This window comes from Phanerochaete carnosa (genome assembly GCF_000300595.1).
Source record: "Phanerochaete carnosa HHB-10118-sp unplaced genomic scaffold PHACAscaffold_2, whole genome shotgun sequence".
In the NCBI taxonomy this organism is placed as follows: Eukaryota; Fungi; Basidiomycota; class Agaricomycetes; order Polyporales; family Phanerochaetaceae; genus Phanerochaete; species Phanerochaete carnosa.
In genome coordinates, this window is record NW_006767629.1 from 3,199,460 (window position 1) to 3,222,837 (window position 23,378).

The following is a 23,378-nucleotide window of genomic DNA, read 5'->3' on the forward strand; positions in this document are numbered from 1 at the left end:
TAGCATAGAGCGGGGGAGTGGTACCGGAAAAGTATGGGTTATAATTGTGGTGACCTGCAGCCCAGCTATGCGCCCTTTCCATAACAGATGCTGAGGACAAGGCGCGAGTCAGTCCAGGTAGTGCATTTGACCCAGTAGGCGGTGAGAAGAGGCTATTTAGGCGAGTAGGGCGGGATGACGACCGAGAGAGAGCAGATACGGACTCGCCCGACGGCGAGGTCAGTTGGGAGTGTGCATGAATGACCCTTGGACGTGTAATCGTCCCGCCACCAACCGCAGGAACAGATTCGTACTCGTGTAGCTCACCCGCCTCAGATGGCGATGTCATGTTAAACGACGAGTCGGCCACAAGTTCCTCCCAGGGGCCTGAGTCGTATGAAGGGTCGCCTTCATCGATCTCGCTTTCCTCTTCAGCAAGCTCCGCAAGACCCTTGTCCGGCGAGAACAAACTGCGGAAGGTGTTAAAAACACTCTTCTGGGGGAGGCCCTCGGGGCGGAGGCCATATGTTGGGTCGAAATGCTCACTGTCTCCATGCCCTTCCTGTTCGGACGAATGCATATGCTGCTGGTTCAGAGGTGTAACTGAGGTTATTGAGGCTGGTCTCCTCCCGAGACTGGATGCGGACAGCATAGACCCAGAACGGGGACGCGTGGTGCCGTTGACGATCGACGATGTGTGTCCAATAATCGGACGCACGCCCACGGCAGGCATACGTGGAGGTATACCGTACGGAGGTACTCCAGTGTCCGAGGCAGCAAACGTTCGTATTCGAGCAGGTGTCTGCGACCGTTTGTTGAGGTAGGGAGCCTCGACTTTCGCCTTGACCCACTGTTGGCTGAGCCTGTGGATAATCCCCGGAAGGTCCTCTCGGAACATTTGTCGCAATTGCCCTTCGATTTCCCCCTGTATAAATTTTTGGATGACGGCTATGGAATCGAACGTGCTGTTGATGTCCACATTCTGAAGAGGGTCTGTCTTGAAGACTAGTGTGATGCCTTTCTGCCGAGAGACGACCAAGACGACATAAGAGTCTAGCTTGAAATGTGATAGTCGAAGTAACATAGGCACAACAAGCGGTTGTTTTGCGGCAAGCATCCCCCGTGAACCACTCAGCATATGAATATCCGGCTGCTTGTGGTTCAGTGGGTTGGCCTTGGCGAAACGACTTCAGCAGTACATAAAGCCCGGACATACTTGACACGTACCTGCACTTTTGTCCTGAGAACGATGTAGGCATCCCCTTCGTATGTCAGGCGAAAAATTCCGCGGAACTGATCCATCGTAAGCTCGCCAATATCCCGAATCTCCAGTTCGGGAGGCTAGATACATTCAACATCTATCTGCCCCTTCGCAGGAGACTCCAGACACTGACCTGAGTCCCCATCTCCAGCTCGACCACCTCGATTCTGTCCGCAATGACAGGAGGCTTGTTGCCCTTATTTAGGGCGGCGTCCAGCATCTGAATCGCATCGGCGTGAAACTGGTCGGAAAAGCGGGGCCATTTGAATGTGAAGGACATTGGCTGCTATTGCGTGAGGAAGAAAGCCGGCTTCATCCGAGGTAACTGTTGGAGGTATTGTACTTAGAAAAAGGCTCACGAGCGCATGGAGAGAGTGTGCTTGTTGCAGCACATAGAGGTGGTGGTACAAACTGGAGCGAGGAGCCGGATCGCACGCGTCAGCGCGCGGCGAGGTACTCATAACAGGCATGACAACCTCGACACCAGCCAAACACAAGCACAGCTCCGCCAACAAATAGCTCTGATTTGCAAAGAAAAGTTAAGTTATATGTGCAAATAGTTGAGGTATACAGGATGATGTGTCGATGATGACGTAGTCAAAGCATGTTAAACCCTAGAGATACATCCGAGACTAACCATGCAAAAGACCCTAAAGGAAGCCGACTGCGTATTAGTATAGACGTGAAGATCGAAGAAATGAGCGGGTTCGTTCCACGGTTATGCCGTGATTAGGCCGTCTACTTTTTGGCCCGGAGTTGGTTGCGTAACATGTCATTTTCTGTCTGAGCGGTGTTCAACGCTTCCAAAAGCGCCATTTGCTGAGTCTGCTGAGATTGCTGAATGGACTCGAGTTCCTCCTTTGCCTTTACAAGCGCAGCGCGGGTCTCGTTAAGCTGCATTTCAAGCTGGCGTCGAACACTGTCTGTAGTTGAGGCCGCTTCGTTGGCCATGAGGAGTGCTTTCGCGCTGAGCTGATTATTCGCCTCGGTTAGCTGCGCGCAGGTCTCTGCCTGCTCCGCGGCCCTCGTCTCGATCTCGAGCTTCTCGCTTTGTAGACGCTCTATTTGCTCTTGCAGCCATTGCACCTCGTCGTGTCTGTAACAGAATGTTGTTCGATGTCTCAACTCAGACAATGAGTAAATTATTACACACAGTTCAGCGTGTTGCGTCATCAGTGAGATGTTGCGCTCCTCCAGCGTGCGGACCTGCTTCTGGTAGGTCTCTAATGCTACATTGCTGTCTTGCGCTAGCTTCTGTGCACGCTCTGCGTTCTTCTTGAGAAGATCATGAGCTTGCGCGAACCGGATAAGCCGCTCTACCAGCGCACGATCGTCCGCTATGAGAGCCTGAATCCGCTCTACAAACGCTTCGATCGTGAATGGTGCAGAGTTCATGGCTAGAGCGAAACCCTTCGGGTCGTACAGCGATTTGAGCGAGCGAACATCCATTTCAGACAGTGAAGCAGGAACGCCGCCACGGGATGATACGGGGCTGCCCATAGGGGATGACGATCCTGTGCGAAAGCTGCGCGTTCCGAGTTTGCTCGCGCGGGCCTCGGTGGAAGGAAGAGTCGCCCATACTGGTTGCAGCTGTGCGATGATCTTCCCAACGTCGCCATCGTACTGAACAGGAGGCTGGCTCGAAGTATTGACGGCCGCTATTGCAGCGGCTGTTTGAGCCTAAATATTCCGAGACGCATGAGGAAAGACAAGATAACATTGCGAACAGAAACTCGTACCTGGAGTTGAATCTCCATGCTCCGGAGTTCCTCCTTGGTCTTGTCTCGCTCTCGCTGGGCGTCCTCTAGCTGTTGAGCCAACGCTTGGCATCTGTCGGAGAGATCACGGTTATCGACCTCCAAATGACTGCTCTCTGAGTGCCACTGTTCCTGCTCAAGAGCGTGTTCATCGATCTGGGAGCGAAGATCGCCGACGTGCTTGCCCAAGGCCGTCGCCAAAACCACAGGGGCAGCACTAGCAGCAACATCCAGGCCATGTGCTTGTGCCAGACTGCCGAGGGTTCTTGACACCTCATTAAGCTGCGCTTTGCTGCCAGAACCGACGACGGCATCGTTCTGCAGCTTGGCGACATGCTCATTTAGGTCGCCCATCATATTCGCTTTCTCTAGACTCCAAGTCGCCCTCTCCTCTTCCCATTGGCTCCTCATCATCTGTAGCTCTTCTTCCTTCTTCTGCATCTCCACCAGGTGTACGCCCGCGGCCGCCGCGAGTGCTCCTTCCGAAGCCGCGGCCGCTTCACCATGGCTTGCTTGCAATTCATCCACCTTCCGCTTCAGCTCTCTGACCTCTTGCCTTCGTTCTTCTAGCTCTATGCGTTCATTCATCCATACGCTGCGTTCTTCCTCCATGGCTTGAAGCTGCATCTGAACGTTTGCTACGCTCGCCAGCTGTTCTTCCAGATCCCGTACCGAGTCCTGAGCGGTGCGAAGCTCCACGCCTAAGGACGTCTCCATTTCCTCCTTCTCAAGCCGTACCATAGACAGCTCCTGCTCCATCTCCATCTGTACTGCGGCCGCAGCCTCGAGTGCCGCAGTCGCTTCCCTCAGCTTCTCCTCTAGCTCAGCCGAGGGCCCACCATTTGGCAGCGCGCTTGGACTATGTGGTAAGATCGCGTCTGAGTGGCCTGCAAAGAAATGTGCACCATCGAAGCGGCCCTTCGAAGATACGGTTTGTACGCTCGTCGCTGAAGATGCAGTAACTGGGCTGAGCTGTGAGCTGCGACTAGGAGTGCTATGTCCGGAGATGTCGGACGCGTCCTGTGGCGCCGTCTTCCGCTCGAGATTGTGGACAGAGTGGCTGAGGACACCGGCCCTATGCTCGAGCAGCTTGCGCTGGATCTCGTTCGCCCGCTCGGACACGCGCCATAGCTCCTTCTGCGCAGCTTCAACTTTGCGATTCGCTGCATCTAGCTGTTCCGACGTCTGTTTGTTGACACTTTTGTATGCGGCGTTCGCTTTCGACAAGGAGGCGGCCGCACCGCGAATCTTAGTCTCAAGCGTGAGCTTCTTGTTCATCGCTACGAGACGCGATGAGAGAACTTGTTGCTCCTGCTCATCGAGCGTGAACGATACGTATCGCAGGATTGAGCAGGGTATCTGACCTTCTTCAACTCCTCGACCTCTTCGGCACTGAGTATCTCATAGCCGCGACTGTCGACGATGGCCTCACTCGCGAGCAAGTCGATGAGAAGGTCATCTCGGATGTTCAGCATCTGCGACGACCGTTTCGACTCGTTACCTCCGGCGACAGCTTTCCTTGCGAGCTGCGAGACGCGGTTATGTTTCGGTGGTGATGAGGGACCAGCACCAGGAGACTGTGGAAGGTTAAAGTACGAAGTCTGCCTGACAGGAGACACGGCACTGCCAGAGGACCGCGAGCTGCTGAACGACGAGTTCCCGACATCATCTTCGGGTGGCACCGTCGGTTTCTTCTTGGCGAAGGAGAGCGCAGCAGTTGTCGGAGGCGAAGGAGAGTAGTTCGACTCCGTGGGTGACGCGGGAGGCCAGTTTGGCTTGCCGGAGAAGAGCAACGGGGCAGTACCGGGGTGGGCTGGTGGCGACGCTGGCTCTGGCGTAGACGGTGTGCTACTGCTACCGCCACCTAAGAACCGTCGTACACCGTTCATTATTGGCAAATGTCTTGACGAAAAGCTGATTAGAGAATGGGTATCTTGAACCTAAGAGGTATATCGTGGAAATCCCAGTAGAGCGGGACAGCAGCCAGCTGCAGGCGAGTGTTGACAGTTCTCCTTTGTTTTCAAGAGTGGCTGGGCACATATAACGCTGGCCGAAGCTGTGTGGCCGTTGGCAGAAAGGCAGGATGACGTGAAAGTCAGAGTCGTAACGACATGGTCGGGCGAAAGATTGACAATTCGACTCTTGATAGCTTGATGCATGATGCCCGGCGCTCATGGCGCCCTAGAGATACCAAATCACACGGAAAGTGCAGAGAAAGCTTCCTGGCTACGGAATACACAATCTAACGTCATTAATACACCTACATTCATATTACAATCCCATCAGCGACGTAACCAACCGCTCGCCTACAGCCTCAGGCTCCTGCCTGGCCATCTCTATCATGCTCAACAGTTTCTTGACGCCTATGTTGATGCCACCGGTCTCGTTGTCACCGCCGAAGCCGGCCTGCTGGAGCATCTGCATCGTGTGCTCACGGTCGCGAGGATTTTTGAGGAGATCCACCTCGTTGAGGATAACCTCAAGCGAACGCAGGTTTGATACGGGCGGAACGCGGATCTCCGAATCAAAGCTTTCGGAAAGGCCGAGATCTGTTAAAACGGGGCGCAGAGAGGTTGTGGCAATGACGAGTAGGCGCCGGCCTTTAGGTGGACGCTTGGCGAACAGGACTAGCAGCGACTGTAGAACAGAGTTCGAGAATCTAGGGCCAATGGGCGTGAAATCTGAGGCGAATAGTGAGCCGCTGCGTCAGTCGTACTTTTCAGCTTGAAGCGTGCGCACCTAGCAGACGTTCCAAGCTATCAACAACAATGACACTGAGTGGACTCTTGTAACTGTCAGAGAAAATCTTGCTGATGGCGGCAACCTTCTGGCTCTCGGAGAAGCCAACCATGTCATCGGGCGACACGAGTTTCATGAACGGACAGTCGGATGCGCGGGCGATGGTTGCAGCAAGCGCAGTCTTGCCGGAACCCGGAGGTCCGTGCAAGAGCAAGCTGACGAGTGGTGTACGCGTCGAAGTGCGTACTTGGTCGATGAAGAGCTCACCAGAGCGCAGAATGTCGTTGATGACTTGGTCGTAAAAGATGATGCCGTTCTGTATAACCTGCTCGAGCTCCTCCTTCGCAACACCATATGCAGGGGTGACTTCCTCGAGTGCATTCATGAAGTCAGAGCGGTTGACGCGCAGGTTCTCGACGTCGTCGGAGATCCCAGCCATCGTACCAACCTAACGTCGCATGCATGTCAGAAGCCGTCAAGGGTGTCCATAGAAGACGTTACCTTGACATGTCTGCTGAATGCGAAACTCGTAGCACTCTTGACGAGACCACTCAGCTCAGCTCCAGAAAAGTTCTTCGTGAGCTGAGCCAGTTCAAGCAAGTCGACGTCATGGTCCATAATGCTGTTCGTCCGCATCTTCGCTGTATGAATGTTCAAGATCTGACGACGGCCCTTTTCGTCGGGGAGAGAAATTTCCATGTGGACCTCGAGACGACCCGGACGCAACAAGGCCTCATCAATCATGTCCAGGCGGTTGGTCATTCCAATAATGAGGATATTGTTCAATTGGTCAACACCGTCCATCTAATGGCAGCTTGTTTAGCATCAGAATTTTCCCATTCCATGAAAGCCCACCTTGGACAACAGCTGGTTAACGATGCTGTCACCAACTCCAGTTCCACCTTGAGTCGAACCACGCTGCTTGCAGATAGCATCTAGCTCATCGAAGATGATGATATGGAGACCACTCTCGTCACCCTTGGCCTTGTACTGTCGTCCAGAGTTCAGTAAGAATATGGTCTACCGCGAGGCCAGTATGAACTTACCTCCTTCTCGGCATCTGCGAAGAGCTTTCGAATGTTTTCTTCCGACGCACCGACGTACTTGTTGAGGATTTCTGGACCGTTTACGATCTTAGGCTCCCGAGCATTCAGCATCGTACCAATCTGTCTGGCCAGCAGGGTCTTGCCAGTACCCGGAGGTCCGTGCAACAGGATACCTGGTGATGAAGTGAGCACATAATTATGTGGTGGCGCATGAAGATAACCGACCCTTGACGTGCTGAATACCAAGTTTCTCCACAATTGAAGGAGGGAACACGCGCGAAGCGAAAGCACGGCGGAAGATTGTGCTGAACTCGGAGTCCAAGCCTCCAATACCCATATCCTCGAACTTGAAGTTTGGCGCGAGGATAGCATTCGGTGGTGCCCTTATATGATAGTGAGGATATGTCCCACAGAAAATAGAACGCGGACTCACTTCTTCGCGCTGGACTTGAGCTTGATAGCACTATCCGCCGCCTTGATAAATGTGACATCCGTTTTCTCCATTAACACACCGGAAGCAGCACCGTGACCCTGCACAGGAGGAGCATTGACAAGCTCAACAGTTTGGAGCCCTGTGACTTGGAGCTTGAGATTCTGCCCATGAAACTCGAAGATGAGCAGCTGGCCGACGCTCAGCATAATGCCGTTGTAGGCGCGGATGAAGTTCTGGGCCAGCTCGTCGGCAGAGAATGCTTCAGGGATTTCATGACCTCGTCGAAGGAAACCGGCCTCGATGTCTACGGAACCCAAGTATGATGGGGTGTGCGGATAGGGCTCTACCGTGACCGAGTCTCCGGTGAGGGAAAGGCCAATCCACTGTCGCTGCAAGCTGCCTGCGCCCACAGAGCCAGGGGAGATCTTTCCGGTATTATCGTGACTGAACGCGCATCAGAAGTGTGTGTGCAGCAACGACACACATGTGATGCTTACCGCACAGTCAATGGATACTGCTGCTTTGCGATAACATGCTGCCCCTGGTGGAAGTCGGAAGGGTTGACAATTAGACAGTTAGTGAATGCTAGTTGGTCGTTCGGTGCCGATACAACGGAGAATCTGAAATGCGACCAAGGTAAGCTGAAGACAAGTGGACAGTGAGGGGATGCACGTACGCGCCGCCCCCTCGGGATGAAGCAGACGGGGTCCGCCTGTGGCTATATCCTCCTTGCTTCTCATACATCCGAGGGTCATCATAACGAGGAGTAGGAACACGTTGCCCGGACGAGGGGACGCTAGACGTGCTCCCCGGGGGAGGGCGGGAGTACGGCTGTTGGCTGGGCTGGTTACTCGCGCTGGAACGGCTGAAGAAGCTCATGTTGGGGACTAGAAGAACGTTTTGGCTCTAGAGAGAAGGCGAATAAGAACAAGACCGCCTGATGCAGGCAGCAGTGGGTAAGTTGGATATCGTGGAGATGGCGGTGGCTGCGTGGAAGGTGGCTGTACGGACTGAACCACACCAGTCCGCTATTGCGTACTTTGACTGCGCTCATGGTCTGCGCTGCATTATTCTGCCGCCATTAGAGCCTGCGAGGATATGTGTGTTCGTGTATTGAATATGGGTACCGAAAATGCATAAGAGAAGAGTCGATGCGAAAGATGGTGTCAGGTGCTGACAAGACTAGGCTAGTCATCTATCCTGACTTCAACCGTGCATGCTCTCCATCCTCAGACCATTTATACATCGCTACCGATGTCTTTGTAGATATGTCCCGGTTCATGCTGTGTGGGCCAGCCAAAGTTTTGTTCCGCCATGACAGAATCAACCTCGTGCCTTTCTCTCTTCCTCGCCACACGGTATACTCCAACCCCGCATCGTTCAAAAAATTCCCCTCCGCAAATTCCTCAGTATCTTCTCCATGTCCTCGGAGAGCATAGAGAAAGAGACAAAATCGCCAGAAACCACTACACCCACAACGTTCTCTCTGAATACAATTCTCAACAACGACAGCGAGAACCTTGAGCACCCGGACTTTAAGGACAAACCGGAGGGAGGTTGGGACGAGGAAGCGGGTGCAGGTGCAGCCAAGGGGTTCTGTGTAGAGTGTGAAGGTGCAAATCACGGAAGCTGTATGAAGTGCATTCGCCAACAATTCTTCTGCCAGATCAACCCGCTCAGTTGCACTGCGAGAACTGCAGTGATGACTTCTGTGAAGTCTGCTACGCCTCGCAACACCGAAAAGGCTCTCGCAAAAACCACAAGACCAAGCCCTTGACGGGCTCTGCCGGGAATCCAGAGAACGGAAAAGCTTCTACCGAGCAGCGCGACAATGGGGTCTCTGTACGTCAGACCGCACCTGTGACAGCTCAACGGCTCACCACCGCTCAGATGGATGTAGACGACGAAGGCGCAGTTGACTCCGATGACGAACTCGAACAGCTGGTTAGTGAACAGACAGACCAGCCGATTGTTCCCGAAACACAACCTACGGCCGGCGACTCCGTCGGTGAATGGTTTGTCGAGCGGGCGAAGTACATTCCAGTTCGTCTTACTCTGGGCGAGCGCAAGTACCTCCGACTGCTCGAAGCCGCGCTCAACGTGTCTGAGTATACGGACAAAATCGACACCGTTGGCTTCGGTCTGTCCAGAGCAAAGCGGATCGTTCATCAAATCCGGGAACTTTGTGCAATCATGTCCGGTCTTGTCCTTGCTGCCGATTACAAGCAAGGGCAGGAACTATTTTCGGACAGAGATTTCGCTGCCAACGAAGATTTTTACCAGCAGATCTTCGAGTTGGGCCGCCGCCACAAAATAATGAACCCTGACAAGATGCGTTCGACCTACGGGAAACTTATTTATTTGGTTCAGGTAGGTACAGGTATACTCAGTCAGAGCATACTTGCATCTAATCTCCTGTATAGGATAGTCAAACATCGGAAGTTAAGGACATGCTTGGTTTCTCTTGTGTTCGTCCTATCAAGACAGTACACACCGTCCTCGAGCAGCATGGTGCACTAGATCTTCTCCGCGAAGATCTTGTTGCCGTTGCCACCAAGGAAATTTACTCGGAAGGTCGGACGAGGCGAGATGTTCAGAAAGACATCAGAAACAAGGAGCATGCTATCGAGACACTGGCCGCAAAGTATGAACACAAGGACCTAAGCCAGGAGCAAGTTAGGCAATGCCTGTACAGTATCGGCGACAACCATGCCTTCCTGCGTACGAACCGCGACCCATGCGACCGTATGATCATGTACCTCAAACAATACTACCACCCGACGCAGGCGAAGGACAGCAAGAGCAGTCTTGCGATCAGGAGCGGAAAGGGTGGCGCTCGTCTTAGCCATGACCACGCAAAGCAATACGCATACGTCTTGCAAAGCCTGACTCTGTGGCGCGAGATCCTGCACGGTAAGTGTTGAATATGATATCTAAGGAACTGTATCTAACCGTTACTCCAGACATGTTTCATCTATGGTACTTGGCGGAATCGGACCTTCTGTCAGAAAACATCCCCTACCGTCTGCGCGACACTGGCCAAGGCCTTAACCGTGTGCAGGCTGCGCCCAAGACGTCTCGCATGATGCATGCAATATTGAACCGCGCGCAAAGGAGCATCGGCTCGTGGGTTGGCTCTTCTGTCATTCACATGGGCGATCACAACGTGCCCAATGCGCTCATGTTTATCGGTGCTTTTTTGTTTATCTGGAGAGCAAGTAGAAGACTCAACGGCCTCCAGACAAGTACTCGCAGGTGTATCGCATCCTCCTGCCTATCTGCAACACTGTTTCGAAGATTCCAGAGCTGATGGAAAAGCCGGCGTTGCGCTCATACATCGAAGACGAGTTTGGTTCTGCAGATGGCTGTATCCGAGAGATCCTTGGCGACTTTTTCCGCCACGGCTTTGACGGTTCTGGTGCAGATAACTTCTTCGACGCTGGCTCGTGTATAGATGGCCGGCTCACTTCTGCATGGAACTGGTGTTCGTCGTTGGAGAAGAAGAGATATTTCCCTATCTTCCTCTTGACTGGTGAGCGCTTTGTACGACACGTGAAGCGATTCAAACCTGACTTCATTACATAGGCTTCATTGGTTTTGATGGGGAGTGGTAAATAGATTATAGATCTTCTCCCATGCCACCCCGTACCGGCCTTGCTGTCTCGTGGAGTAGCAGTCGTATCCCATGGCCAGACTTCCACTTCCCGTTCACGCGTCTCTTCGCATGGTGCGGGTTACAGCACCGACGCATAAGCACGCTCGCCATACGAGCCTTTCTCGGTAGAACCCTCCTTTGAAAACATCCGATACGCTCATTCTTGCAATTCATGGTACATTTTGCTCATCGTATCAGGCGTTATTTGCAGCCGCCGCATGCATTACGACTGTATTCCTGGTCTTTGTTCCCACACGGGAGTGTGCCGCGGAGCCGCAGGTTATACGGGGCGTTCAAGGTCATACATTGCCGAGAGCATTGTCAGGCGTTGGTTGGCTCCGCTTGACAGGTTGTCAGCGTATGTGCATTTTGGCTTGTGTAAAAATGAAGCTCTCATCTCTGTGATATTCCAGCATTTATGATTACGATCACGAGTCGCGTCCAAATCAATGACCATGGGCAGGTAGTCAATGGGAAGTGAGCTTCAGGAACTTGAAGATCTGCGTCCCATGATACTCTCACCTTGTGGCTTTTCGTCCGGATGGACGGCCTCTCACAAGGACCGGATTATTCTAATTTATGGTGAGAAAAGCTACGCCGTGCACGTAAACGGCCATGTGCAGGATCAAGCATCGCAATTGACACCTCAGCAGCGGGGGCAGCGTGAACACTAGGCGTTCTGGACCATATATAATCCATCCTTCTGAATGAATGTGCTAGCCCGGAGGCTACCTTCACCCTCACCCACTTGGCGTCGTGCGGATACAGTCATGCGGGTCTTTTCAGCTTGGATCGTACTAGCGCTTGCTGCTTTCACGGCTGCGGCGCCAACCACGCATACGGTAAAGATCAAGGAAACTGTCAACGTCCCTCGAGGATGGACCAAGAGGGACGAGGCTCCTCGCGACCTTACCGTTGACCTGCGCATTGCGCTTCCACAATCCAACTTTCCACTGTTAGAACAGCACCTCTGGGAAGTCAGGTTGGCAATCGTTTCGACGTCGCTCCAGTAAGGTGCAGTTCTAACGCCTCCCTTTCAGCGACCCTTTCAACGAACGATATGGAGCACATCTTTCGCAAGAAGAGGTCAACGAGCTGATCGCCCCACACCCCGAGAGCGTTGATCTCGTCAATTCCTGGCTTGCGGAGCATGGCCTGAGCGGGGCAGACATCGCGCGTTCACCGGCAAGTGATTGGGTCAAAGTCCGAGTCCCAGTGGGTCTAGCAGAGGAGATGCTTGATGCGGTCAGTAAGACCTCGTGTCCACGATTGATTTTGACAGAGAACCACTATATTCACGCTAACGGCATTATCATGGCAGAAATATCACGTATACGAGCACTCTACAGGGGACACGCTTGTCCGCACTACGTCCTACAGCTTGCCGGAGCATCTTCATGCCCACATCGAGCTGATCCAACCGACGACGCTCTTCTCGCGCTTCCGCGCGAGTAAAGCAACTCTCCACTTCGACCAGGCCGCCCAGACCTCTAGCACTAATACAGATGCACCTGCAATCAGCGTACCGTCTGCCTCGGGTGGCACAGTCGACGCCAGCTGCAACACTACGATTACCGTTACTTGTTTGAAGGAACTTTATAACGCTGTTGGTTACACTCCCTTGGTGAACAGTGGTAACCAGGTCGCCTGCACAGGATATCTCGACCAATTCGCGAACTTGGATGACTTGCAGCTGTTCTTTGCAGACCAGGTCCCCGCTGCCGTCAATTCATCTTTTAAATTGATCTCCATCAATGGCAAGTTTTCTCCCCGCGTGCACGCGTTGAACTACGCATCTAAAAATGCAAACAGGAGGGCAGAATAACCAGAGTGAACCGGGCGACGAGGCGAATCTTGGTAAGTTTTGGGTACTGCATCGGAATACCGTTCAATATAATTGATCCCGTCTAAGACACGCAGTTTCTCTTTGGCATTACCCATCCTATCCCTGCGACGTTCTTCACCACCGCCGGCAGTCCTCCCTTTATTCCCGATGTTCTCACTCCTACGGACTCCAACGAACCCTACCTCGATGTATGTTAACATAAGTCTTGGACCGAGGAGAAGGCTGAGACTCTACATTTCAGTGGCTGGACTTCATCTTGAACACTCCGAACCCACCCCAAACAATTAGGTGAGCTGTGTCTTGGCTAACACTTGCCTCCTTGGAGCTCAATCGCGCCATCAAGCACAAGCTATGCAGACGATGAGCAAACCGGTACGCACTTGTCCAGCTTGGTATGCGCCCGAAACAGTTCGCTGATGCTGGGCGTTAGTTCCCCCGAGTTTTGCTCAGAGGGTCTGTCAAGGTTTTGCCACGTTGGGTACGTAAGGTCTAATATTAGGTGTCGGCTGCACTGACGAGCACGGAAGGTGCGAAGGGCGTCTCGCTTACCTTCAGCTCCGGTGACGGCGGCGTGGGGGACGGTGATCCAGATCCCGCCACACAAGAGTGCTTCACGAATGACGGGCGCAACAAGACCGAGTTTGTACCCGAGTTCCCACCGTCCTGTCCGTTGTGGGTACAATATTCTGTCGGTGCGGTTGCAAGACGCTGATCGACCAACAGCGTGACCGCGGTCGGTGGTACCATCCACGTTCCAGAGACCGCCGTCGACTTCTCAGGTGGTGGATTCAGCAACTTCGTAAGCGTAGTTTTCTTTATTATGATTGAGCACACATTTGACGTATTGATAGTTCAGCCGCCCAAGCTACCAGGCAGCTGCTGTGCCTGGGTTTTTGAGCACACTGGTACCTGGAACTTACGCAGGTTTATTCAATCCGTAAGTGTTCATACGCCTAAGAACAGTGGCGGTGACTGACTAATGTGGCCTAGGAACGGGCGTGTGCGTCCATATCACGCATATCTTTAACGTTTGTTGGAATGTACTAATTCGACGTCTACCAGGGCATCCCAGATGTTGCGGCCCAAGCTGATAATTTCCGTATCTTCTTTGGCGGTAGCCCAATCCTCATCGGGGGTACCTCAGCGGCTTCACCGACATTCGCCGGTTTTGTATCCTTGTTGAACGACGCGCGCATTAGGGCGGGAAAATCGCCACTGGGTTTCCTCAATCCGCTGATTTACAGCATTGGTGCCAACGCCGGACTCACCGGTGCTTTCAACGATGTCACGACGGGAAACAACCCTGGATGCGGTACTCCCGGGTTCAATGTGAGACGGATGCACCCTCACGAAGAAAGACATAATGACAGTTTCATCGCTTAGGCAACCACCGGATGGGATCCAGTGACTGGCTTCGGCACGCCCAACTTCGGCGTCCTCAAAGACATTGTGCTGGCGCTGCCGTGACCTATAACAGGCCTTCGGCAGTTTCTACATATGAACTCTTTACGGAGCCGATTCAGTGATGGGGTGCATAATATCCGGAAATAGCGATGTGGTGTTTCTAAACAACATACACGACTGCTAGGTATTCGATACCACCGTCACCGGCCTGATCATCTAGACAGGTAGTTGCCCACTGCCAAACTCAAGTTCATTGATACGTTAGAGCATCCTTTACGGAACTCCACTGCCCAGACGAGTGGATTCACCAGGCGGCCAGTGCCCTGAAGACACTGATGCGGGTGGCACTTGTTTCATGTGCAGCTCCCGCGGACACAATCGCGGTATTTACCTCCATATTAGTAAGAGTGGCAGTAGTTTCCTGAAGCCGTGCGTGTACCGCGTACCCCACGAAACCTGGGACCTGTTGACCTGTTGGACTGCCCGACACCAGTCCAACGTCATCCGGCGCGAAAATCTATCAGTGTCATGTCAATGGCCGCCTGTCGGCTACTAGCCGCAAACTGAGGCTGACCCTGTGTAAGACATGCGTTGATGGCTCCTCCTAGAAAATGTATATATATCCTATTTCGAGGCCGAACCAGAACTCAAACATATCCATACTGCTCACGAATCCCGCCATGAAATACTCGTCCGTTTGGACAGCGTTCGCCCTGGCAGCATCAGTCGTAGCAGTCCCGTCCCGGAGGACTGATTTCAGGATCAAGGAGTCTGTCGCGATTCCCAGGAGATGGGTCAAGCGAGACTCAGCACCCAGGGACTTGCACATCAACCTGCGTTTTGCGCTGCCGCAATCAAATTTTCCTCTGCTTGAGCAGCTGCTCTATGAAGTCAGGTGAGTACCAGTGCTGCGTGTTATTGAGGGATAGACCACTCAGGGCTGTTCAGCGACCCGTCTCACGAAAGCTACGGGGCACACCTTTCACAGGCGGAGGTGAACGAGCTGATTGCCCCGCACCCAGAGAGCGTCCGGCAAGTAAAAGCTTGGCTTGCATCGTACGGTCTCCGCGAAGAAGACATGTCCTGCTCTCCTGCTGAAGATTGGATCAAGGTAAAAGTTCCCATAGGCTTAGCAGAGGAGATGCTCGATACTGTCAGTTGTTTCCGACCTACGCTTTCTCGACATACCTCAATTAATACCTCATTCGTAGGAATATCACATGTGGGACCATCCCGAAGGTGACTCGTTCGTTCTCGCTACAGCATACAGCCTACCGGAGTATCTGCACGAGCATGTGGAGTTAGTCCAGCCTACGACGCTCTTCTCTCGTTTACGCAGTATGAAGACCACCCTCCACTTCGCCCCGAGCGGAGCGTCTTCAGCTGCCGTCGCCAATGCCCCTCCGATCGCAGTTCCGTCGGCTTCGAACGGGCAAGTTGATGCTAGCTGCAACAGCACAATCACCATCAGTTGTATAAGGCAGCTCTACAACGCGGCAAACTACACACCTCTTGCCGACACAGGCAACCAAATCGCTGTCACAGGATACATGGAACAGTTTGCAAGCTTCAGTGACCTGCAGACATTCTTTGCAGAGCAGGTGCCCTCCGCAGTCAACTCGTCTTTCCAGGTTGTCTCCATCAACGGTGGGTATGCCGCTGTCTTGTGCAATTCTTGCATTCATCGAGTATCTTAGGGGGACAAAATGACCAGAGTATGCTGGGGAGTGGCGAGGCGAACCTTGGTCAGTCCATTTCAGACTTCCGTGGTGCTCATGTGGTTTATGAGGCATGTGGTAGATACTCAGTTCGCTTTCGGCCTGGCGCACCCAATCCCTCCCACGTTCTATTCCACAGGGGGTAGCCCGCCGTTCATCCCGGACGAGCTGACAGTTAACAATACCAATGAGCCTTACCTCGAAGTAGGTCCTTTGTCAGCCAAGACGTCAAGCCAGTCTTACCCAGCATGTAGTGGGTGGAATTTGTCTTGCAGCATCCAAACCCACCAACAACGATAAGGTTTCGTCCATCCCCATATGTTACTCATCTGTGGCTGATAAACGTCCACTAGCACGAGCTACGGAGATGACGAGCAATCAGGTGAGCGATAATGATGACGTGCTCTTGAAAATAATACTCACCCAGAGGCGTTGCCCAGTACCCACCAGCTACGCCACGCGAGTCTGCAGCCTGTTCGCTCAGCTCGGTAAGCCTAGGGCGTGTCGCCATGGAGTACCACTGATAGCCCTTTTTCAGGCGCCCGAGGTGTCACATTGATATTCTCCTCTGGAGACTCCGGTGTCGGGGACGGTAACCCTGACCCCGCGACGCAAGAGTGCTTCGCAAACGACGGCACCAATCAAACAAGATTTCTACCTGCCTTCCCTGCATCGTGTCCATAGTAGGTGGTGTCAGCCACCCCTGAGATGATGTACTCAGCAACTTTATAGCGTCACCGCTGTCGGTGGTACCGTGCAGATCCCCGAAGTCGCGGTTAACTTCTCTGGCGGGGGTTTTAGCAACATCGTGGGTGCAGCATATGAGTTCCGTTAGAAGTCTGATAAACATGAGATACAGTTTTCCCAGCCGGCGTACCAATCTCAACAAGTGGAAAATTTTCTGAAAACTCTTCCCAACGGAACATACGCAGGCCTGTTCAATGCGAGTGGTCGCGTGAGTTGATCAACAGCTCAAGGGTTCCCAGATTGGACAGGAACTTACTGATGCTCTCGTGTACACTAGGCGTATCCAGACGTTTCAGCACAGGCTGTCAACTTCAGCATCGTGTTCGAAGGCGAACCCGCCGGTGTTAGCGGTACCTCTTGTGCTTCTCCTACCTTCGCAGGCCTCGTCGCCCTGTTGAACGACGCACGGCTTCGGAATGGTATGCCGTCCCTTGGATTCCTTAATCCGATGCTCTATGCCCTGAACGGTGCCGGGTTCAATGACATCACGAGTGGTAACAACCCTGGTTGTGGCACTCCTGGGTTTAATGTGAGTTACGGAGCCGGTCTGAGTGTACTTAGCTGATCACGACATATATCACAGGCCACGGTGGGCTGGGACCCAGTTACTGGTCTAGGTACGCCGAGCTTCGGCAAGCTGAAGGATCTTATCGGCATAACGGATTAATGTATGATGCGCATGAGATAGCAGGACCCAACGCAGAAATATTACAATATACGGAAGTGGTGACGAGTACATTATTTACGCATCCGCTTTTTGAAGCGTTCCATCACCTAAGAGTAGTCAGATACCACCGGCGTGTGCAAAAAGGAAGAACGACGACTTACAATCTCGTCTGTGGCCATTTGAGGCCTGTCATGTGTGCGGCGAGGCTCATGATCTTCCGGATTGAGTCCCATAGCCTCGAGCTTCGCATCGCGTAAAATCTCAGCGTCAGACTTAGTTTTCAAGTTTGGACGATAGACTACATCATAACTTTTAGTAACGAAAGCTATGACCTGGAGATCAGTGTCTTACATCTAGTGGCGGCAAGTTGCTCTTCATCGTCCGCGATTTTCTTGCGCTCTTGCCGCCCTTCAGCCACTATGCGCTTTGCTTTCTCTGTCTCCTCGATATTCTTCAGGCGAGCACTAGTGAAGTTTCGTCAAGCTCATCCCCGACCACCGTGACCAAAGACACTTACTCCATACCAAGATCTACCTCTGGTATGGCCGTTAGCATGGCCAGACTGTTGGTGACGTTGCCCTCCTCCTGCTCTTTTTCTTTCATGGCCTTTCTTCGAAAAATCTCAGCCAAGGGGTCGGCGGGCCCGTCGTCCTTCCTCAGCTGCTCTTTGGCTCCTTGCTTGAGCTTCATGTTCTCTTCAATATATTCCATCCTACATCATGTTAGCGACTCTAGAGTTCAACTCGAATCAACAGCAGCGTACATATGCTTGTCTACGTCACAGACATTGGTTTGCTGTGTGAAATTGTTCGCCCGTACGACACGCCTTGCTTTAGCATCTCTGTCTTCCTCATCACTAATTTCGTCAAAAGCGGTATGATAACATGGTGGCTATAGTACGTACTCTTCGTCCGGGTCATGCTGACTTCCTGACGTACCGGGCTTCAGTCCCCCTACATCCTCTTCGCGGGGCCGCTTCTTCTTCTTCTTCAAGTCGCCCTTGCTAAGCTTGGCGGTATCTATGCCTTCACGTGTACGTCTAAGCTTGCGCAGCTCGATGAGGTCTGCAAGACTAAGCTATGAATCACCTGAACTCAGGCTATTATAGTCCATGACTGTACCACCTACACTAATGTCTCATCATCCTCTTCTTGCTGCTCTACTGACTCTTTACTTTCCTCAACCTCTGCTGAAGGTCGCCGGAGTCGTGGTTGAGGGCGGCTGCGTTTCTTGATCATGGTTGTTGGTGATGTGCTCGAACACAGGCCTGGGTCCGCAGATTCTCACGAGCGCTATCGCGCGCTTACGCCAGGCTCCTCGTCCCTCTCATCACCCTGTCCTGTTCTTCGGTCCCTAAAAATGCTAGGTGCTGGGACAGAAAGGGCTGTGCAAAGCTCAAACCTTGTGTCGGTACTCCAGAGAGGTGCGATCCTGGCCGGCTCCACCGGGTCAGAAGGCAAATCCGACATACGAGACGTGCTTACCTCGAGACTATCGCAATACTACTCTGCCCTCGGCCAGGACCAAGTGAGCGATGTCAACGGGGCACTCGAAAATGTTCAACTCCGTACAGCCCAGGAGGCACTGGTTGTGATTGAACAAGTTCAAAGCATCGTCAGTCCGAAACGACCAGACGCAAACCGCGTGCCTACTCCTGGGCAGACCTCGGAGAACGACGCGCCCGAAGAATTGTTGGGAACGCGAGACCTAGCTCAACTGTGTACTCTCTTGTCATTGGTATTCAAATGGGCTGTAGAGCCTCTACTTTCTCGTGTCTCTGCGTCTATTCCAAATACCACACCAGGCGGAAGGCGACGCACAGAAGTTAACATAATTGACCTGACAAGCGTTCCCGAAGACTACCAACTATTACGCTCCATCCTGTTTCGTGTCACACGGCTACTTTTGCTGTCTGGTGTCCGAGGGTCTCTCAATGCGACTCACATCACTTCTGCCATAGTCGACCGTCATCTAGGAGATCTGCTCAAGCCCTGTCTAGTGCTGGGGTGGCTGCCAAAGTCTCTGTCGAGTGAGTCTGTCCTCCCCTTGGATGACTTGCGACCCGTCGCAATGCGTCTCATCAATACGTGAGTGCTTATTCCGTTGTATGCAGGGCGCGATTTTGATGCTGTTTGAAGGCTTCCCGTTTCGCGGAGTGTCACCGCGCTGAGCGGTATCCTCTCAGGCCAAGTCTCCTTGGTGTATGTGCAAAAAATATGCAGTCACCTCATGAGCCGTCAAATACTCCGTCATAATGGGGTTAGGGGTCTTTTTATTGCTCTGTTTGCAGAGGAGGACGTTTCTGGGGATGATGCTCTCCTTGAGAAGCTGGAAAATGTGGCAAAATTACTGAGATCCTTGCCAAAAGGAATGGAGGAGAATGTACGATATGACCAGTCACCGTTCAATAAACTTTCTAATCTGTTCTCAGCAATATTACGGCAATATTGTCCAGCAGCTCTTGTCTATCCTCTCTGCAGAAGGCGATATCTCGTCTTCTCATCGCCGGGCAGCTGCTTTCTCATTATCGAGGATGGTCTTCCCTAGCGACGAGAAAGACAGGACAGGTGCTCTCGTTTCACGAATCTTGTCACCTGCTCTTCAACGGCCGTTCCTGGAGATCACTCAGGGCCTGCTTTTCGACAACGGCAGCTCCTCATCTTCAGCAGATATCCCTTGTCTTGCCCCTAACCAGGCAATCCAGGCGTTGCAAACCCTCTTGACAAACACTGATCCGTCGCCCGAACTCATATCCAGCCTGCTCACGCCCATCGTGCCACCTTTGTACGCGTTATTGTGGACTTTCGACTCCGTCAAGACGTCTGAACCTCTGCTCAAGACGATTGTTCGGGGTTTTATGAGAACTTGGGGAAGATTGGTGGATGGTCCAGAAGGAATCGCCACTCTTTGGCTAGTTGTTAATGGTGAAGGCGGAGAATGGCAAGTGGACGTAGCTGGTGCAATCGCAAGAATCGAGCAGTAAGCAGCTTCAGCTGATTTGTTTGAGCATGTATCTTAATCCACATTCGTTACAGGACCAACGCTATCTCTCAGTTGGGCATGTTCACACCGGAGGACTTGCGGCGAGCCGAAGAAGCCGGAGAGTTCGATGTGGACGCTAATATCTTGCATCTTCGCCCGGACCCAAAGCACTTTGTCGCGTTTCTCAAGTCTCTCGATCGCTCAGATGTCGTCTCGGATCTATTTGTGAGGCTTCTGGAGTCGTACAGAGAAAGCAAGGCTGCTCATGAGGCGGATCCAATGAGGTATGATTCCCGTGTAGCATATATTCTATAAAGTATCTAAATATCTCGTCAGGACGCTTCTCTTCCTTCAACTCATTGTACAAATTCAGAATCAGCTCTCTTCGGGAGATTCTGCCCTCGGCATCTTGAAGAGGCCCGACCACGTACTATCTTTCATCAAGCACGCCTTGCAGACGGCGGCGCAGAGGTCTTCGAAAGTCGACGAAACTTTCGCTTCCAGAAGGCAGACAGGGCTTAAGCTCGAAGATCTTCACATCGTTGATGTGGATGAAGATGACAGCAATGGTGAGATTCTCGAGGCCGACAGCGACGATGAAGACGAGCCTTCAATTCAACGTGAAGGATCGGACGAGGAGATAACCTCGACTGCGCTGAATCTTCTGCTTGCTGTCATGGAAGGTATGTCATGTTCAAGTACTCTGCTGAGATCAAGTCTCAGGACGTCTCAGCCAACCCCAGCCTTAACACACAAACGGTACCGATCCTGGGTGACATCTTCTCGTTGCTGGAGTCGCTTGCCAAAGAATCTTCGGAGGCCATCAAGCCACTGGCGAGGGAAGCTCGTATGGTCCTGACCGCGCGCCTTGCATCCTCGTCCATATCCCAGGCTCCAACAGGAAGCACGATGGAGGCCGGGGAGAGTCCCCAGGGAACGTACCAGAAGGCCCTCAAGCTACTACAAGACCCGATCCTTCCTGTGCGCGCGCACGGCTTGCTCCTCCTACGCCAACTCGTCTCTGCGCGGCTGTCAAATGACAACACGCTGCGGGAGCCTGCGCTCGACCGTGCACTCGTGCCGGGCATCCTCGGCATCTTCCTGCAGTCGCTCCAGGACGACGACTCGTACATATTTCTAACTGCAGTGCAGGGCCTCGCGGCGATGGTCGAAGGCTTTGGGAAGGATGTCCTGAAGGGCTTGGTCGAGATGTACGCGAAAGGCCTCGACGGCGTCGGGAGCATGGCGCTCACACGGCTCGACGTGGATACCAGGACCAGGGTGGGCGAGGCACTCGGGCAAGTTATCAAGCGGTGCGGAGACGCGCTGCCAGGATACGGTATTCAAATCAGTTTCGTCGCACATGCACTCGTCGCTGATACTATTTTCCGCACTTGCAGCCGACTTGCTCGTCCCGCCTCTGTTCGGGGTTGCCCGTGCGTCCCACCTCCCTACGGCCCTGCGGACATCCGCTTTATCGCTGCTGGCCCAATTTGCAAACACGAGCGCTGTGGCTACCCTGCCGTATGCGGTTGACCTTACGGCCGCGATGCTCGATTTGCTACAGGTCGAATCGGTACCTGTGGTCCACAAGCCGAGGGATCGGACAACTCAAGTGTCAGATGCTACTTCAGAAGGTGGCTTGCTAGAAGAAAGTTCCGAGTCAAAGGTTGATCCGGAGAGGTCGAAGCGAAGGCAAGATGCTGTGAATTACCAGCCGACAACGAAGGATTCGAAGATCCCAACACTGCGTCGATCCGCATTATACTTCATCACGCTGTTAGCAAGGGCGTTCGCGAGCCAGCTTGAAATGTCATCGGGTTCCGTCTACGCCTTGCCGGGCGACCTGATGCGAAGGGCAAAGACTATCGTCGGGTATGTTACTGCTACAGATGAAGATTTAGTGGTACGCGTGATGGCGAGGGAGACGCTAGAAGGGCTCGATAACTTAGCGGAAGCAATGCTTCGTTTGTGAACACAATAAATTTATTTTAGTTGTACATGTGATACTCAAGTTGACACTGTGTGTGCCCCGTATCTGTCCCAGCTATCGCGACCTTTAATGAGCTGAGTCAATAAGAAGGCAGCGTTCATCTCGGTCCAAATAAGCATACAACCACACTCTGACCAGAGAGCAGTGAGCACGTGTCTGAGACGGTAGGAACGGCCGAAGCCGCCGTTTCAAACGGTGGCCGGGACCTATACGATCGCTCGTTCGTCCAGAAGAAGGTCTTATACATTTGACAACTCATCCATTCGCAGCGGCAACCATCGCGCCGGCCGACCGTCCGATCTCATCTACGCGTCGTCGGAAACCCTTCCACCGCGCATTACCCGCTTGTAGGAGGACAGCATGGTCTGAGACGCTATCAACAGGAGCATTCAAGCGCAAGAAGGGATTGGCGATAGAGCGACGGTAGGCGGTGTGCAACGCCCTGAAGATCTATAGAGCGAGCAACACCGGTTGTCGGCGACCGTGATCGGGAAAGGAAAAAGACGCAGGTCACGTACTGCAATAACGTCTGTGTCGCGCACAACGGCGTCGGAAAGCTCGAGCGCGATGATGATTTTAACTTTCAGAGGGGTCATGTAGCCGTAGACTGCGACGTCCTCTACGTACAGCAGGCCCAGGTAACACTCTGTGGACTTGGTCGCGTTCGCGGCCGTGACTTCAGTCCTCATCTTCATAAGTATTCGGGTAAAACGAGGACGCCGAGGGCACACTCACTCCGCTCCTCTACGACATCCAAACTTGTGTGGGCGATGTAATGGTATTTCAGCTCATCTTGGCGCGGTTGAGAGAATGTACGGATCAATATGGGATGATTTTGTGGCGACACGAAAGCGACGGCATTCAGACGGAGTTGCGGGGGCATTTCTGAGCGTACAATACTCGCCGCCACACCGGCGCACGCAGACTAGGGATGGGGGAGAAAGCAAGAGCGATTGCAGCTGGCGCTGACGCGCTATAAGCGCGCAAAAGGTGATGATTCGAGCAGTCCCGACAAGTCGCGACACTTCCAGACTAATGACTGACCAGTGCCAATCTGCAGTTCGAGGCAGCTACCAGAGCAGAGGCACGCGTTTTCGGCATAGTTGCTAGACGAGACGAGACAAAACAGCAATGCAAGATCGCAGTCTGGG

At 53.0% G+C, this 23,378-nt stretch overlaps 8 protein-coding genes across 8 annotated transcripts; 4 read left to right on the forward strand and 4 right to left on the reverse strand.

Annotated features, from left to right (window-relative positions):
* Nucleotides 1-799: 799 nt before the first annotated feature.
* On the reverse strand, nt 800-1,520 carry PHACADRAFT_62837 (uncharacterized protein; the record flags this gene model as incomplete). Its single annotated transcript, XM_007392262.1, has 3 exons — nt 800-1,153; nt 1,207-1,320; nt 1,374-1,520. Coding segments are annotated over 3 exons (615 nt in total), but the record flags the coding sequence as incomplete, so codon positions are not given.
* Nucleotides 1,521-1,742: 222 nt separating this feature from the next.
* Nucleotides 1,743-5,136, reverse strand: PHACADRAFT_137955 (uncharacterized protein). The gene is made up of 4 exons (XM_007392263.1): nt 4,362-5,136; nt 2,980-4,308; nt 2,373-2,920; nt 1,743-2,336 (listed from the first exon to the last, which is right to left on the reverse strand). The coding sequence occupies exons 1-4, from the start codon at nt 4,884-4,886 to the stop codon at nt 1,979-1,981; spliced, it is 2,760 nt and encodes a 919-aa protein (XP_007392325.1). The 5' UTR covers nt 4,887-5,136; the 3' UTR covers nt 1,743-1,978.
* A 68-nt stretch (nt 5,137-5,204) lies between these two features.
* On the reverse strand, nt 5,205-8,166 carry PHACADRAFT_250496 (uncharacterized protein). Its single transcript, XM_007392264.1, has 9 exons — nt 7,892-8,166; nt 7,713-7,835; nt 7,216-7,659; nt 7,008-7,165; nt 6,783-6,955; nt 6,592-6,726; nt 6,238-6,540; nt 5,737-6,184; nt 5,205-5,678 (listed from the first exon to the last, which is right to left on the reverse strand). The coding sequence occupies exons 1-9, from the start codon at nt 8,092-8,094 to the stop codon at nt 5,269-5,271; spliced, it is 2,397 nt and encodes a 798-aa protein (XP_007392326.1). The 5' UTR covers nt 8,095-8,166; the 3' UTR covers nt 5,205-5,268.
* A 469-nt stretch (nt 8,167-8,635) lies between these two features.
* On the forward strand, nt 8,636-10,829 carry PHACADRAFT_192148 (uncharacterized protein; the record flags this gene model as incomplete). Its single annotated transcript, XM_007392265.1, has 7 exons — nt 8,636-8,828; nt 8,882-9,057; nt 9,106-9,585; nt 9,639-10,128; nt 10,179-10,406; nt 10,457-10,747; nt 10,801-10,829. The coding sequence occupies 7 exons, from the start codon at nt 8,636-8,638 to the stop codon at nt 10,827-10,829; spliced, it is 1,887 nt and encodes a 628-aa protein (XP_007392327.1).
* Nucleotides 10,830-11,616: 787 nt separating this feature from the next.
* PHACADRAFT_250501 (uncharacterized protein) lies at nt 11,617-14,353 on the forward strand. The gene is made up of 14 exons (XM_007392266.1): nt 11,617-11,852; nt 11,911-12,115; nt 12,192-12,627; nt 12,683-12,727; nt 12,783-12,904; nt 12,958-13,004; nt 13,060-13,088; nt 13,147-13,194; nt 13,244-13,388; nt 13,440-13,515; nt 13,568-13,653; nt 13,707-13,716; nt 13,779-14,045; nt 14,100-14,353. Exons 1-14 carry the CDS (start codon nt 11,641-11,643, stop codon nt 14,181-14,183), a joined length of 1,812 nt encoding a protein of 603 aa, XP_007392328.1. The 5' UTR covers nt 11,617-11,640; the 3' UTR covers nt 14,184-14,353.
* Nucleotides 14,354-14,800: 447 nt separating this feature from the next.
* PHACADRAFT_205997 (uncharacterized protein) lies at nt 14,801-17,581 on the forward strand (the record flags this gene model as incomplete). Its single annotated transcript, XM_007392267.1, has 13 exons — nt 14,801-15,015; nt 15,069-15,273; nt 15,332-15,767; nt 15,818-15,865; nt 15,921-16,042; nt 16,093-16,139; nt 16,192-16,220; nt 16,279-16,326; nt 16,377-16,521; nt 16,571-16,646; nt 16,698-16,793; nt 16,863-17,114; nt 17,169-17,581. The coding sequence occupies 13 exons, from the start codon at nt 14,801-14,803 to the stop codon at nt 17,250-17,252; spliced, it is 1,803 nt and encodes a 600-aa protein (XP_007392329.1). The 3' UTR covers nt 17,253-17,581.
* A 1-nt stretch (nt 17,582) lies between these two features.
* Nucleotides 17,583-17,984, reverse strand: PHACADRAFT_250504 (uncharacterized protein). Its single transcript, XM_007392268.1, has one exon. The coding sequence runs from the start codon at nt 17,961-17,963 to the stop codon at nt 17,766-17,768; it is 198 nt and encodes a 65-aa protein (XP_007392330.1). The 5' UTR covers nt 17,964-17,984; the 3' UTR covers nt 17,583-17,765.
* A 583-nt stretch (nt 17,985-18,567) lies between these two features.
* PHACADRAFT_114971 (uncharacterized protein) lies at nt 18,568-23,175 on the forward strand. Its single transcript, XM_007392269.1, has 7 exons — nt 18,568-19,339; nt 19,391-19,634; nt 19,684-20,231; nt 20,288-20,518; nt 20,571-20,917; nt 20,968-21,573; nt 21,635-23,175. The coding sequence occupies exons 1-7, from the start codon at nt 18,612-18,614 to the stop codon at nt 22,207-22,209; spliced, it is 3,279 nt and encodes a 1,092-aa protein (XP_007392331.1). The 5' UTR covers nt 18,568-18,611; the 3' UTR covers nt 22,210-23,175.
* The last annotated feature ends 203 nt before the right edge of the window (nt 23,176-23,378 follow it).

Coding starts and splice junctions, on each gene's coding strand:
- PHACADRAFT_250504 (XM_007392268.1), bottom strand. CDS start 17,963: ATGGAATATATTGAAGAGAACATGAAGCTCAAGCAAGGAGCCAAAGAG.
- PHACADRAFT_137955 (XM_007392263.1), bottom strand. CDS start 4,886: ATGAACGGTGTACGACGGTTCTTAGGTGGCGGTAGCAGTAGCACACCG. Junction 4,309..4,361: donor AGGTCGAGGAGTTGAAGAAG/GTCAGATACCCT, acceptor CTCGATGAGCAG/GAGCAACAAGTTCTCTCATC. Junction 2,337..2,372: donor TGTGTAATAATTTACTCATT/GTCTGAGTTGAG, acceptor ATTCTGTTACAG/ACACGACGAGGTGCAATGGC.
- PHACADRAFT_250501 (XM_007392266.1), top strand. CDS start 11,641: ATGCGGGTCTTTTCAGCTTGGATCGTACTAGCGCTTGCTGCTTTCACG. Junction 12,628..12,682: donor TAAATTGATCTCCATCAATG/GCAAGTTTTCTC, acceptor AAATGCAAACAG/GAGGGCAGAATAACCAGAGT. Junction 12,905..12,957: donor CCAACGAACCCTACCTCGAT/GTATGTTAACAT, acceptor TCTACATTTCAG/TGGCTGGACTTCATCTTGAA.
- PHACADRAFT_250496 (XM_007392264.1), bottom strand. CDS start 8,094: ATGAGCTTCTTCAGCCGTTCCAGCGCGAGTAACCAGCCCAGCCAACAG. Junction 6,956..7,007: donor TGGTATTCAGCACGTCAAGG/GTCGGTTATCTT, acceptor CTTCATCACCAG/GTATCCTGTTGCACGGACCT. Junction 6,185..6,237: donor CATTCAGCAGACATGTCAAG/GTAACGTCTTCT, acceptor ATGCGACGTTAG/GTTGGTACGATGGCTGGGAT.
- PHACADRAFT_114971 (XM_007392269.1), top strand. CDS start 18,612: ATGCTAGGTGCTGGGACAGAAAGGGCTGTGCAAAGCTCAAACCTTGTG. Junction 19,340..19,390: donor GCAATGCGTCTCATCAATAC/GTGAGTGCTTAT, acceptor TGCTGTTTGAAG/GCTTCCCGTTTCGCGGAGTG. Junction 21,574..21,634: donor AGACGCGCTGCCAGGATACG/GTATTCAAATCA, acceptor CCGCACTTGCAG/CCGACTTGCTCGTCCCGCCT.